At 39.9% G+C, this 12,940-nt stretch overlaps 1 protein-coding gene across 15 annotated transcripts in view; it reads left to right on the top strand.

The window, feature by feature from the left end:
* LOC121339097 (muscular LMNA interacting protein) overlaps positions 1–12,940 on the top strand; it is a 103,444-nt gene that overhangs the window by 75,134 nt on the left and 15,370 nt on the right. For 4 of the 15 annotated variants that reach the window (XM_041410624.1, XM_041410623.1, XM_041410620.1 and 1 more), the window contains exons 10-11: positions 1,868–1,993; positions 4,892–6,902. The exons of 2 other annotated variants lie outside the window; for them this stretch is intronic. In XM_041410624.1, coding sequence (XP_041266558.1) covers positions 1,868–1,993; positions 4,892–4,984 — 219 coding nt within the window. In that variant the 3' untranslated portion in view covers positions 4,985–6,902. Of the gene's footprint in view, positions 1–1,867; positions 1,994–2,315; positions 4,858–4,891; positions 6,903–6,932; positions 7,088–12,940 lie in introns of those variants that run through there. 9 more of the 15 variants (XM_041410617.1, XM_041410619.1, XM_041410612.1 and 6 more) reach the window with 5 other exon arrangements.

Below are 12,940 nucleotides of genomic sequence, written 5' to 3'. Positions count from 1 at the left end.
TTGTACTTTTCCAACTGAACTCTTAAAGATGCTGTCACTCTGTCACCGAGGTGAGTGGCTCTAGTGCTGGCATGATTGGCAGTGGAGCGCTCCAGTGGAGTGCACAGAGGGGCTTCCTGAGCCAGGGGAACCTCAGAGGGAACTGGAGAGAACTGGCTGGATGGCCAGGCTCAGAGAGTGGTGGTGAATGGAGTTAAATCTGGCTGGTGGCCGGTCACAAAGGTGCTCCCCAAGGCTCAGTATTAAAGCCTGTTCTGCTTAGTATCTTTATTGATGATCTGTCTGGGAGGATTTCATACACCCTCAGCCAGTTTGCAAGGTGGGTGTTGATCTTCTGGGTAGGAGGGTTCTGTGCAGAGGGATCTGGACGGGCTGGGGAGATGGGCTGAGGTCAATGGTATGAGGTTCAACAAGGCCGAGTGCTGGGTCCTGCCCTTGGGCCACAACAACCCCATGCAGAGCTACAGGCTGGGGCAGAGTGGCTGCAATGGGACCCAGTGGGAAAGGATCTGGGGGTGCTGGGCAGCAGCAGCTGAGCATGAGCCAGTGTGAGCCCCAGAGGGCAGGAAGGCCAGGGGCATCCTGGCCTGTGTCAGCAATAGAGTGACCAGCAGGAGCAGGGCAGGGATTGTCCCCCTGTACTCAGCACTGCTGAGGCCACACCTCCAGTGCTGGGTCCAGTGCTGGGCCCCTCACTGTGAGAAGGACATTGAGGGGCTGGAGTGAGCCCAGGAAGGCAAATGGAGCTGGTGAAGGGTCTGGAGCACAAGTCCTGGGAGGAGCAGCTGAGGGAGCTGGGGGTGTTTAGCCTGGAGAAAAGGAAGGTCAGAGGAGACCTTATCGCTGTCTACAAGTGCCCGAAAGGAGACTGTAGCAAGGTATTGTTAGACAAGAGGAAATGGCCTCAAGTCATGTCAGGGAAGGTTTATACTGAACATTAAGAAAAAATTCTTCAGCTTGCACAGGGAAGTGGTTGAATCACCATCCCTGGAAGAATTTAAAACGTGTAGATGTGGCTCTTAGTGATATAGTTTACTGGTGGGCCTGGCAGCCGTAGGGCATTGGTGGGACTCTATGATCTTAGAGACCTTTTCCAATCAAAAAAATTCTATTCTACATGAGTGTCATTTACAGTACCTGAAATCAATAGTATGTCTCCACTTTTGGTACTCTGTCTTAAAATTTCCACTTATTGGACATAATATTCTGCAGGTGTTTAAAAGATGTATAGATGGAGTACTCACGTACATGGTTTAGTTGTGAACTTGGCAGTAGTGGGTTTATGGGTGGACTCAATGATTGTAAGGGTCTTTTCCACCCTGTGTGATTCAGTGACTCTATAGAATCCAGCACACAATCACTGGTATTATTCCCCAGTAAGACATGCTTCTGCCTGGGTGTATGTTAACAGCATCACAGGTTGTCCTTCCTTCCTTCACAGTTACTGTTTTGAGGAGCCCAGTGTGAAAGCAGGTGTGTGACTGTGCATAAAGTGTGACTTGAACTTATCAAGCTGCAGCTGAACATCCAGAAAAAAAAACAGCCAGCAAAACCCAGAAACCATGGTCTGACAGCTCTGTAGCTATTTTTTGTCAGTAATAAACACATGCCAGCGATGAAGTTCTGTGTCTAAAAGCAGCTCTTGGCACTTTTGCCCACTATTTGTATTAGAAGTAGTCCAGGCAGCATGACACCTGAATAATTTTGGTGGTGAAACACCATTTCATTAATTTCATTAAGAAATTTTTTTAAAATATAGTCAGTACAGCCCCACCAGAATTGACTTGTCTAACAAATATTCTGTAAATGGTAAGGTATTTTATGTGATTCTTCCATCTCTTTTCTCCTGGGTGTGCTATGGGTCAAGACAAAACCTGGTGTCATTCGTCCCGTGCTGGTGAAAGGAAAGAGTGCACAGCAAAAGGAGGAGCCCTATCAACCCAATCCTTTTAAAAAGTACCTTGAAGAAATCAGTGATCAAAACATTGAGCAGGTGAGTTGGTCTCACTCTGAAGGATTTGTAGCCTCAGCTAATTTCCCTAAAGATGAAGGAATAAACATAGATCCTTGTTTTGTCCCGGTCTCTTTTTTTTTTTTTTTTTTTTTTGCAAAGTGAGATGATTCCCCAAGGGGCACCTGGCTCCTAAAGGAAGGTCTTCAACCTGAGATAGACAGCTGGGCTTTCTACAGAGCCTTTTTTTTTTTTTTTTTTGGTGATGTAAAAACCTGTACGTTGAGGAGAGGACCTTTGCATGATGTCTGTAAGGAACATTGTAAAAAATGGGGTTGAAATCCTGTGCTTCCCTGTCAAACAGGTGTCTAGACCATATTTACTAGAAACTGCTTCCTCCATCTGTGGCCCAGACCTGAATCTTCTCTGAAGAGAAATGACAGCAAGGGCTGGGCAAGGCTCACAGCTTCCTCTCCAAGGCAGACTGCAGAGGAGCCCCAGTGTGTTTCTGTTTCTCTTCCAGTGCACAGCTCCCCCAGGTCCATAGCTCCCCCAGGTCCACATCCATGTCCCTCCACAGACTGAGTGAGGGTACAGCTGTACCACCTGTGATGGTGGGGCAGCAAAGATGCTGTCTCCTCCCACAGCTCTCTGCACGAAGCCACAGGATCACTTTGCAAAAACACATCTTGGACTGTGCTGACCTGTATGAGGCCTTATTTCAGAGAAGTCCAGATAAATGGCTGTGGCAGTCTTTCCTGATGTATTTGTGTTTGTGTGCATTACTGGGAAAAAAAATTAAATATGATACATAATGTCCCAGTAAGAGTTTGTTATTAACCTATCCAGTATGTTCCAAATCTTCCATCTGGGGAGAAGTAAAATGAAGCCAATAGTCCTCTTGTCAGACACAATGTGAATAAAATACCTTGCTAATTGAATTTCTCTTACTCCTGTGCTTCTCTTCTCACATTAGACATTTTTGCAAAGGCAGCCCTCTCTTCTTCCTTTTAAAACACAATATAATTAAGAGTTTAATTTTAGCTCTTTCCATTTCTCTCCATAGCTCTGATTTGATGTAGAAAAATCCAAGAACTCCTCAAGTGTACTGCAGCAGTACAGAGGAAAATAATTGTGGTAGGAGTGGGTTCCAGCACCACATATTGATGGTATCAGAAGGTTTCCATAGAATGTAGAGATTATATAAACTAGAAGAAAAAATTAATAGAAATAGTGATTTATAGTTTGACCTTGAACTTTTCAGGTTGACAGTGAATATTTGAGTTCAGTGACTACAGGTGAGTTGATAGTGAGTTGTTCATGCTTTAACTTACTGAAAGCCTTCAGATTCCAAGGTGCTGTGCTGCCAGTTTCCTGGAATGAAAGAGCAGGAGAGTTATCTGGACATTTTACTATAGAGCTTTTATCCATGGCCACCTCAGCAGAGCCTTCCTTTAAAAGCAGGGGCAGTTCAGACCTCCCTTTCATCAGGGCTGGACACTGATTATGCTGGCTATGGCTTTACTGATGATTGGATTATGTAATTCACCAAACTTCCTCTTTTCAGACAAATAGAAACCTGGGGTTATTGCCAGGGCTTGAAGCATTATGACATTTGAAGCTAACTGTGGAAACCAATCAACTTACACTTTATAAATTACTTGTGGCACATATTACTGAAATACTGACAGCATAATAAGTCTAATATTGTTGTTACAATAGAAGGCAAAGTTATTTATATGAAAGCTATACATTAAAATGAACAAAAAAATACTGCATTATCTTTAATAGATGGAAAAGTTGATCTCACAATTAATAGGTTCAGTTTTGCTTCCTTCATGTAAACAAATTATGTTGTACACTTTATAGTACTGACAAATTGGTACCTTTGTCCTAAGCGAAGTAATATTAGAAGTTGCTGTAAAATACGTGTTATTTTAGAACATCTTCATAAAGACATTTTTGTTCTGATAAAAGAAGTAATGACTTGTATTCAGATGGGTTCACTTAACAGAAACTGGTTTTGTTTGTGTGAGAAATGGCTATATGATTCTCATTGTGGTTTCATAGAACAATTAATAGTATAATAATATGTGGACCTAGGGAAAACACTGAAGTGCTGAACAATACAGCATATGCTCTTAATTTCAGCTCCTGCCTTCCAGAGCAGGTTCATGGTACTGATATTATATCCCTTGTGGGTGGAGGGGACTTGGATGCCCAAGTGAGGATGTTCACAATCTTTCAGCACCTGTGAAAATTTCCTGAGGGGTTTTAGTGCCGCTAGGAGGACTGCAGCACTGACTGGGGAACTGGGCTTGGTGCCAAGACAACAGCTTGAAAATTGCTCTGGTTTTCTCTAGCTGTGAGTTTTTTTAGCCTGTAAAGACTAATGACTGATTTTCCCCCTTCACCTGCTCTCAGTAAAAGCATTTTTGGCTGCACGGTGGCTGACTTCCAAAGAGGGGGAGTTCTTCCCACCAATATTCTCCCCAAATTGGGTAAATTTACTGCTTTCATGGGATATAAGAGCTGGGAATTAAAACTAGGAGACTGGAAGTTAGGCATTCTGTTATCTGTGAAAGAGCTGGTGCTAATCTGTCCTCAGATAAGAATTTAGGAGGCATTGATTGTGGCTGTGGGCCAAAGTGCTCATACTGTTACAGATTTTCCCTGTTTTTCTTTGAAGATTTTCCCAGTCATGCTGGGAGGTTCAGATCTTACATTTCTGTTCTCTCCCTCTCTCTGAGTTTTCTTTTCCTTTCTTTCAAATACCGTTGCCAACAACAACCTCTCTAGGTAGCTTTGCTGCCTCTCCTTCACGCAGCCCACCTTGAAAGGGACAGAGCCTTTCAGACTGCATCTTTGAGGAGGGTAGAGAGTAAATGCGATTCCAGATGGCATCAGATTTATTAATTTATCTTTTTTGATTTTCCTTAGACCTCTGCAGTACCCCGCTGCCCTGCTGAACCTCTCAGTGTGACACTGAGCACTGGTGACTATGTGGGTGACATTCAGTTTGAGACAAAATGATGCAGCCAGCTGTAACTGCTGACCTTCAGCTTCACATCCCTCTGTTGAACACGCTGTGTGTTCTGCACACCAGAGAGTAGCTTGTTTGTTATTCATTTCATTGAGAAATATTGCTATGTGGAAAAGTCAGTTTCCTTTAGAAAGGAATAGTTTTTCCTTTAACAAGTAGATGATCTCATGCAAATAATCCAAAGTAATTAACAGAGAAAAAAATATCTAAATTAGCAAAGATCATCTGGAAAGGATGTAGTTCAGCTCACAGATATCTTTCATCATCTGTGTTCTGGGCACAGTGTATATAGATTTAGACTCATGTGTCAATAAAATTTATAAACCAAGGAAAAACCCCAATTTATTTTGGCTTTTTTTTTTTTTTTCATGTTAGCATTTGCTGCCACCTTTTATTTTTTTTCCCCCTGAGGGCCTATACAAGTGATGTTACTGTTACCTAGTGGATATTCATCCCTCAAACACTTTTTACAGAGTGTAATATTTTAGAGGTTCCAGTCCAACAATATTAAGCTTCACACATTTTTAGATGCCTTTAGATACTGGAGATTGTATTTTTCCCATCATGAAAAAGAATTTTTTTCCTCTTAGTACATTTCAGTAGCATTCCAGGAATTTTCTAAGTATATCCCACTTTGTTCAAAAGAGAACTATGAAATAGGCTGGAACTGGATAAATCTGTAACAGTGCTGATATGACAGCTTTATGAAGATTTTAATTTGAAATTGGGGAAACAATTTTTTTTTTTGAGGAAAGTTAAGCATTTCGCTACATAATTATATAAAGTGACTCATAAGGAATGTTAGACAATTCATGTGCTTGCAAACATTTATTAACAAAAATGTTTACAGACCTCTTTGTCATTTAAAAAATAAATTACTTTGGGCAATGGAAAAAGAACGATAAGGATGAACTAAAGAGATATTAGCTACATTTGATGTGAACTTGTGTGACCAGTTTGCAAAGGTTTAGCATTAACAGCAGCAGGACTGGTGCCTTTGAAGAGGCACGGCAGGAAGCAAGGCTGGCATGAAGTGGCTGGGCTGCTGCCGGGCTCTGATCCTCTGTTTGCTCATGCTCACTCTTTTGGTGGGTGATGCATTAGCTTCTGCTGGAACTAATCACAGCTCTTGTCACAAATTTTCTGGTTCTTTGGCTCAAAGGCACAGCACAGTGGAGTTGCTGGTCTAGACAGCCAGCCAACTAAGTGAGAATCCAGGATGTATTATGTCAACAGCCTTGATAAAATCTAAGTGCAAGATGTGTGCCAAGACCTGGGTATGCCTCCTTGACTCTATCCCAATTCTTTTGAAAATCTCTTTTTAAAAAGTGTTTTATCCTTAGGTGGAAAAAGAGCATACATACTGGGTTTCCTTAACCAGAAACACTATTAACTGCTGACATCTTAGAGCAGCAAAAAATATTGTGTGTGCGCCTTCACTGGTTTAACACTTAAATGACTCAAAAGTCTTGTTGGAGTCTTGCTAAAAACCCTGGAGTGCTCCTGCTCATATACAAATACAGCTGCCTTTTGTACCTTTCAGACACCGTTTTTACATTGGTTTTGTTCCTGTTCTGTTAAATCCCCCAAACATGATCGTTTTTTCTTAGGACAGGATCCTTTAGGGATTTTCTTTTCTTTTCTGTTGCTTGAGCACCAGTTGAGCTGCAGGAGGGAGATGCACTGGACCCCAGTCAAAGTATAACTGGTTTAATGGGACATCTACTACAGGTTTTTGTATGTGCACTTTCATGCCAATGAAAATATTTAGTGTAGATCAATTGTATTGGCATGAAAGTTCAGTACCTTTCCTGGTTAACCATCAAGATATATGAGACATAAAACAGTGCAAGACAAGCACTTTGCTTTCTGCCCAAACTTCTTTTTTTGCACCCATTAATTTGTTTCTGTTTACTTTTCTTTTTTTTTTTTTCATAGAAGATTGTCTCCTACACCCTCTGTATCCAACTAAACTGATCCCTCCAACTAAGTCCCCTTTGTGTCCTCCGTCCATCTCCCTCACAGACTGTCCAAACCCTGGACTTTCAGCCACTTCTCTTCCATTGTGTGTCATGTTCATGAGAATCCTTATGGCCATTACTGACACAACTTTTTGTACAATAAGGTGAGCATCAAGTATAGTGTGATTCAAGATCTGTGTAGGCTGTTATCCTTTTAATTCTAGGCAGAATTCAGCTGAGTCATTAGGATTCAGTGCTGGCAAGAGCTATGGGAGATGTATCTCAGATGAGCCTGTGTGTCCAACTTCCCTGGAGATATTACAGCTTTTCCTTTCCTTGACACAGCTCATGTTGGGTCTGGCTTTCTCTAGGCCACCTAGGACAGGCTCCCACCACTTTTCATTCAAACTTTTTCTTGTCTAAAGCAGTAGTAATCTATTTCATCCCTCAGATTAGTTTTAACATTTACCCTCACTGAAGTAATAGGGTATTTATTTTTTCCTTGGTGATTGAGCGAAGAGAGACTAATCTGAGAGAAATACAGACTTTTCCAGTGGCTCTATCTTTCAAACAAGCAGGTTTTTTGCCAGTGTTAAATGAATTATGTTATTGCTGACATTTTTATCTTATTTGAAGATAAAAATATTTATCTTATTTATCTTATATTTATCTTATTTTCTATCTTATTGGAGAAGCTGGACAAAAATCTCTGTAATCCAAGGTGTGTGGGTAACAGGGCTGGAATTAATGAGCTACGTAAGGTGAAAATTGTGTCCTATGCCTAAATTGAAGTCTTTTTGATGAGCAGCTGACACAAGGTATTTACAGTACCTCAAGAGAGCCCCTGCCCTGGAAAAGCATCAGTTGTGGAAGTTCTTAAAAGATGCTGTTTGAAACCTCTCAGATGCATATCTCTTCTATTTCCTCTTTTTCTAACACAGAATCTGGCTGCAAATGATCAAACCTGGGTTTCCAGGAGAGACTGTCCCACTCTGAGCCGTACAGCATACTTTATTTGGGACACAAGAGGTTAAAATGTCGGCACTGGGTGCTGTTTCTTTAGGCTGTGCCCTGGTTTCCTCTTCAGGGGAAGTACCATGGTGAAATATGTGTCACTAGTTTGTGGCATGCTTGACAGGGAGTCAAGACAGCTTTGGAAAAATGTGTAATCTCTGCAGAGGATACATGTTGATCAGCTGTCAGACTCTAAAGAAATGCCTGGAAACGCCTTTCTCTCTCCATACTAGAAGTTTGGGTTAATAGGCAATGTCCATAGTGTTTGATATTGGCCCTTCCATCCTATGGGATTTACAGATGTTACCATTTTACCCACTTATGAGGATGAGCCAGAACTAAAACTAAAACTAAAATCAACCTACCATTCTGTCTTTGAGACAACCTGAGCAAAAGCACCTTTTCCCATCTGAGAGACTGGTTTAAACAGAATAAATGTTCTGTTTAAATTTTTTACTGAACTGGGCTCACATATTTACTTAGGCAGATAAGATTTTACAACCAAATATTTTGGACAAGTTCCTGGTTCATTGTAGGCATTCACATGAACAAACAAATAGTTTACATGAACAATAAAACCATTTCTTTATATTGAAAATGGGTATTTATTGTTGATAATGAAAACAATGCTAAAAACTCAGAAATTTGAATAGAAAAGGGAAAAAGTCAGGGAAAAGACGTCTGAAGGGAGCTAAGATAGTGTAATTTTATGGTATATCATGTCAGCTTTCTTTGGCAAACAGAATAATCAGATGTCAATACTGTGCTATTTTAATACAAACAGAGTTGTTTTCACCCCAAAAGCAAATATTCATCAGTTAGAAATTTTTAATGTTTCTGTTTTGGTCTGTAATATTAACATTCATTGATAAACAAAGGATGATTAATTTTGATTTTTTTCTCATAATCAATATTTCACATTTGAGTCATTATATTCTGATAAAATCCCTAACAATATTTGCCTATTATTTCCTGCACCACTCAACTAAAGTCTAAAGTAATAATGTTTTTAAAAGGAAATTATTAAATTTATAAGTACTTGCAGTAGCAGAAAATACAGCACAGCAGACACAGGATAAAGTGTTGAAATTTTGAACAGTTACACCCATTCTGTAAACAACATCCCAACAGCATGGGAATTTCCTTTTATTCTCTACTAAACCTGGACTATTTTCTCTGTTAGTTCCCTGAATTTTCACCTTTCCACTTCTCATTCTTTAAGATAAGGAATAACATGCAGTGACTCACTCGCTGTCTCTCAGCCACCCAGTAAACACGTGGTCAGTGTCCACAGGGCCAATCTACAAATGATAAGTTTCTAATTATATGTTGTGTTTTGCTTCACCTTGCACTAGAGGGCAAAACCTGCTGGTATAAATTCTTGTAACCATTTAAAATATTTTAAATATGCAGTATTGAAAAGGGACAGGAGGTCACAGTGAATTAAGTTATTCTCCATCTGCACTATTGTTAAAAAGTTACCTTAAACAAGTGTTCCCTCAGAAATGGGAAATGGAAACAACAAAAATTATTATCTATGTCTTATATTAGGGAGACTGGATATGGTGAGGACCTAAAGCCAGGATCATGTCATTTGTTGGCTCAGGCTATAAGATAATGTCAGCTGTATTGATCTGAAATGCTTATTGAAAGGGCACTGTGGTGTTGTTTAGGCAGGCTTGACTTGGTGCCAGATTGGTTTTTTTGAAGTACCTGAATCTCCATAGGTGATGAAATTACAGAGATCAAGCTGAAAGATAGACTGGGCAGTTTTTGTGGATTATAACTCTTTGAAGTGATGAAATACATAACCTGTGTCCCAAATAATTTCACAATGTGCTTTTAAGATTTGATAGAAGGGGGCAGTGAGAACTAAGGTATTGTGTCTCTTTCCTCACATCTGTGCACAGGCTACTTCTGAAATAAAAATGTTTTCCACTTCATTGAGCTGATTCTGTTATTACTTGCCTTGTTATCTCTCTTGTCCTCTCCTTCCTCACTCTATTGCCCAGCCACCAGGTGCTGCTGCTCTTATTTAAACTCCAAAAACTTGAATAATTAAGTGATTTAAAAGCTTTATTATTAAGAAAGCTCCTTTTCCTTTTGATTGCAACAAAACAACTCAGGAAAAAGGAATGACATACAAGTGTTTTAGTGATGGGGAGGCAGAAGAAATGTGGAACTCTGTGGTTTACTCCAAAGCATGGTTCTGATGGGAATCCCTCCAATCTTTAAAAGAGAAATGCGGAGGGTGAAAGAGCACAGCCCTGCACCTGGGATACTGTGTTCAGTTCTGGTCCCCACAATTCAAAAAAGATGCAGACAGTCTGGTAGAAGTCCAAAGAAGGGCCACAGATGTGATCAAAGGACTGAGAAGGAGAACCTGCCCTGTGAGGAAAGACTGAAGGAGTTAGGTCTGCTTCCTGGAGAAGGGAAGGCTCAGGGAGGACGTCCTCACAAGATTCCAGTACTTAAAAATAGGATGAGGACAGAGGCTTTCTCTTATGGAGCCACGTGGAGAAGACAAGGTACAATAGGTTCAACTAGCAGTAGGGGAGAATTATTCTTGTTATACAAAAATATTTTTTTTGTGAGAGGGACCAATCACTGGAACAATTTCTGTAGGGATGTTTAGAATCCCCACCACAGGTTTTTTCGAGATGTGTTTGGACAGGGTGCTAGGTAATCTCACCTAGGCTCTATTTCCCTCAAAAGGCTGGGCCCTTCCAATCGGTGCTGTTCTAAGATTCTGTGTTTTACAGAAGGCACAATAGATGTAGATACCTGTTAGGGCAGAGACCACTAGCTTTTAGAAAAATAGCTATTTTTTGAAGGAGAAAAGAATGACCTGCTCAAGCAAAGAGGCAAGAAATGAATGAGTGTAGCTCCCTCAGCCTCTAAGTCCCCAGTGCCTTTCAAATGTTTCTTTCTGTCAGCAAGCGCTGAATACACGATTTATGAACACCCCTCTGAAAATTGCCCTGTTTGTTAAATATTTAGCAGCACAGCTTTTGAAAATAGATTGGAGGGAACTGCCTTTTTGTAAGCAGTGTGAGGAATGTTAAAAAATTACCATTTCTGTCTGGTCAGGCATTACTTATAACAGTAGCTTTAATATCCAGCTCTGTTCTCTTTAATATCCAACTCTGTGCTCAAGCCAATTTAATTTTTTTCCTAAATGGGCTAAATGGAATTTTCTTGAAACCACTAAATGCAGTCATGCTGAAAGTGTCAACTTTTCATAATCACTTGCAGGTCTCCAGGCTCATAGGTAAGCAGAATATTTAAAGGGAGTCTTTATGATTTTTTAAATGAAATAGGTGATGTTTACTTCATCATCCAATCTCCTACTCATTGGAGTTTGTATTTGATTAATAGTAGCATAGTGGGAAGTGACATTCTGTGAATACAGCAGCCTTTCAAGGTTGCCATGGAAAAGCACTTTTCTCCCAGACATCATCCCAAACGCTTTTATTTTCTAGAAGACAGTTTCTTTCTCTCTTTTGAACTTTGGTATTTAAGTGTTGCACTTGTGTAGGTGTATTGTGGATGATGAACCTACTATCTGTGACCCAGAAAAGTTGCTTTGGTGTAGAAAAATATGTCAGAGCTAAACAAGTCAGTTCATTAGTGCTGAGCTACAAATTGGACCTCCTCATGGGGAAAATATTAATGATTAATATTGCTGTGTCTTCTTTGTATATTATTTTTATAGCATTTCTTGGACTTAATGATTTAGTTTAATGATATAATATTTAGATGACATTTTTATCACTTTTGACTTAGTTTGATAATGCCTTCAGAAAATGTGTCTAGAGCCCCTGCTCAGCTCATCTTTAAAGAGAGGTGTTTATCTCAAAAAACTTTTTAGAAAGATCACAACTTTCTAAACATAATTAACTGTTTTCTTTCAAAAGCCATTGAATTAGCAGCAGAACTTGAAGGTCTCTTAGGGTCAACAGGAGACCCAGGAACATGCCCTTAACATGGAGATGTCCTAAATGTGGCACCACTTGGAATGACCTAGGTACCCATTTCTCTGGAGACAGCTCTTCCAATTATTACTGTGTCACTGCTTTTTGTCTGGGCAGTTTGACAAGTTTGAGAGCCTTTCTGTCCTATTTCCAGTAGGAGAAGCTGCTGATGGTAGCACCCTGGCATTTCTCTGGTGTGCTTCTGTTTATCTAGAAAACATGTGCACAACACAATGGGATCAAGGCCCAGCAAGCACTTTGTGTGCTTAGAAACCAAAACGTGCTTCCCAGTGAACACAACCAGGAGCGTTCAAGTTTCCTCTTGAAACATAATAACAGCCACTTCTGTTTCTTTCTGTGTTTTCCTTTATACTGGCTGTCTCTGCTACGACAGATTAAACCAGTCTTAAGCACCAAATAGCGCTTTAAGATGTTTTGTCTTCATTAGAAGTCTCTACATAATAAAAATTTGAGTGAGTTCATCCTTATATGTGGCTTTCTAGGGTGATAGAATCTCGTCTTGTGCATAGTGGATTTCAGACAGACTTTTTTTACACATTCCCAAACATTCCCAAATATAACAGAAATTCTGGCCCTGCCTAACAACTCACTTCTGAGAACAGAAGCAACCCAGAGGTAAAGGCTCTTATTAATTATCTTATCATTAGTAGAAATATGTAATTGAGTGAAGAATACCAAATCAGATTTGGTGTGTATGAAACCTGTATGAGAAACAAAAATTATACTTGTGCACTTTTAACTGAAGAGCATGAAAAAGCAAGGCCTGAAGAAAAAGAAAATCATAATTATTGGAAACTATCCCAAAGTACCCAGAGCTATACAGACATTTTTATTGCAAGTATTTCTATAATGTGTACTCTGAAATACAGTATTAATTTACTTCAATTTCAGTTGTTTTAGATAAAAGCATAAAATATAACTAGTTCGGGTGACATTCCAAGAATGTACTCAGATCTTGAATTCAAGAAGTCAGTAT

This window comes from Onychostruthus taczanowskii, unplaced genomic scaffold (genome assembly GCF_017590055.1).
Source record: "Onychostruthus taczanowskii isolate IOZ18803 unplaced genomic scaffold, ASM1759005v1 scaffold33, whole genome shotgun sequence".
NCBI classification, from domain to species: Eukaryota; Metazoa; Chordata; class Aves; order Passeriformes; family Passeridae; genus Onychostruthus; species Onychostruthus taczanowskii.
This window is presented reverse-complemented; position numbering and strand designations above follow the sequence as displayed.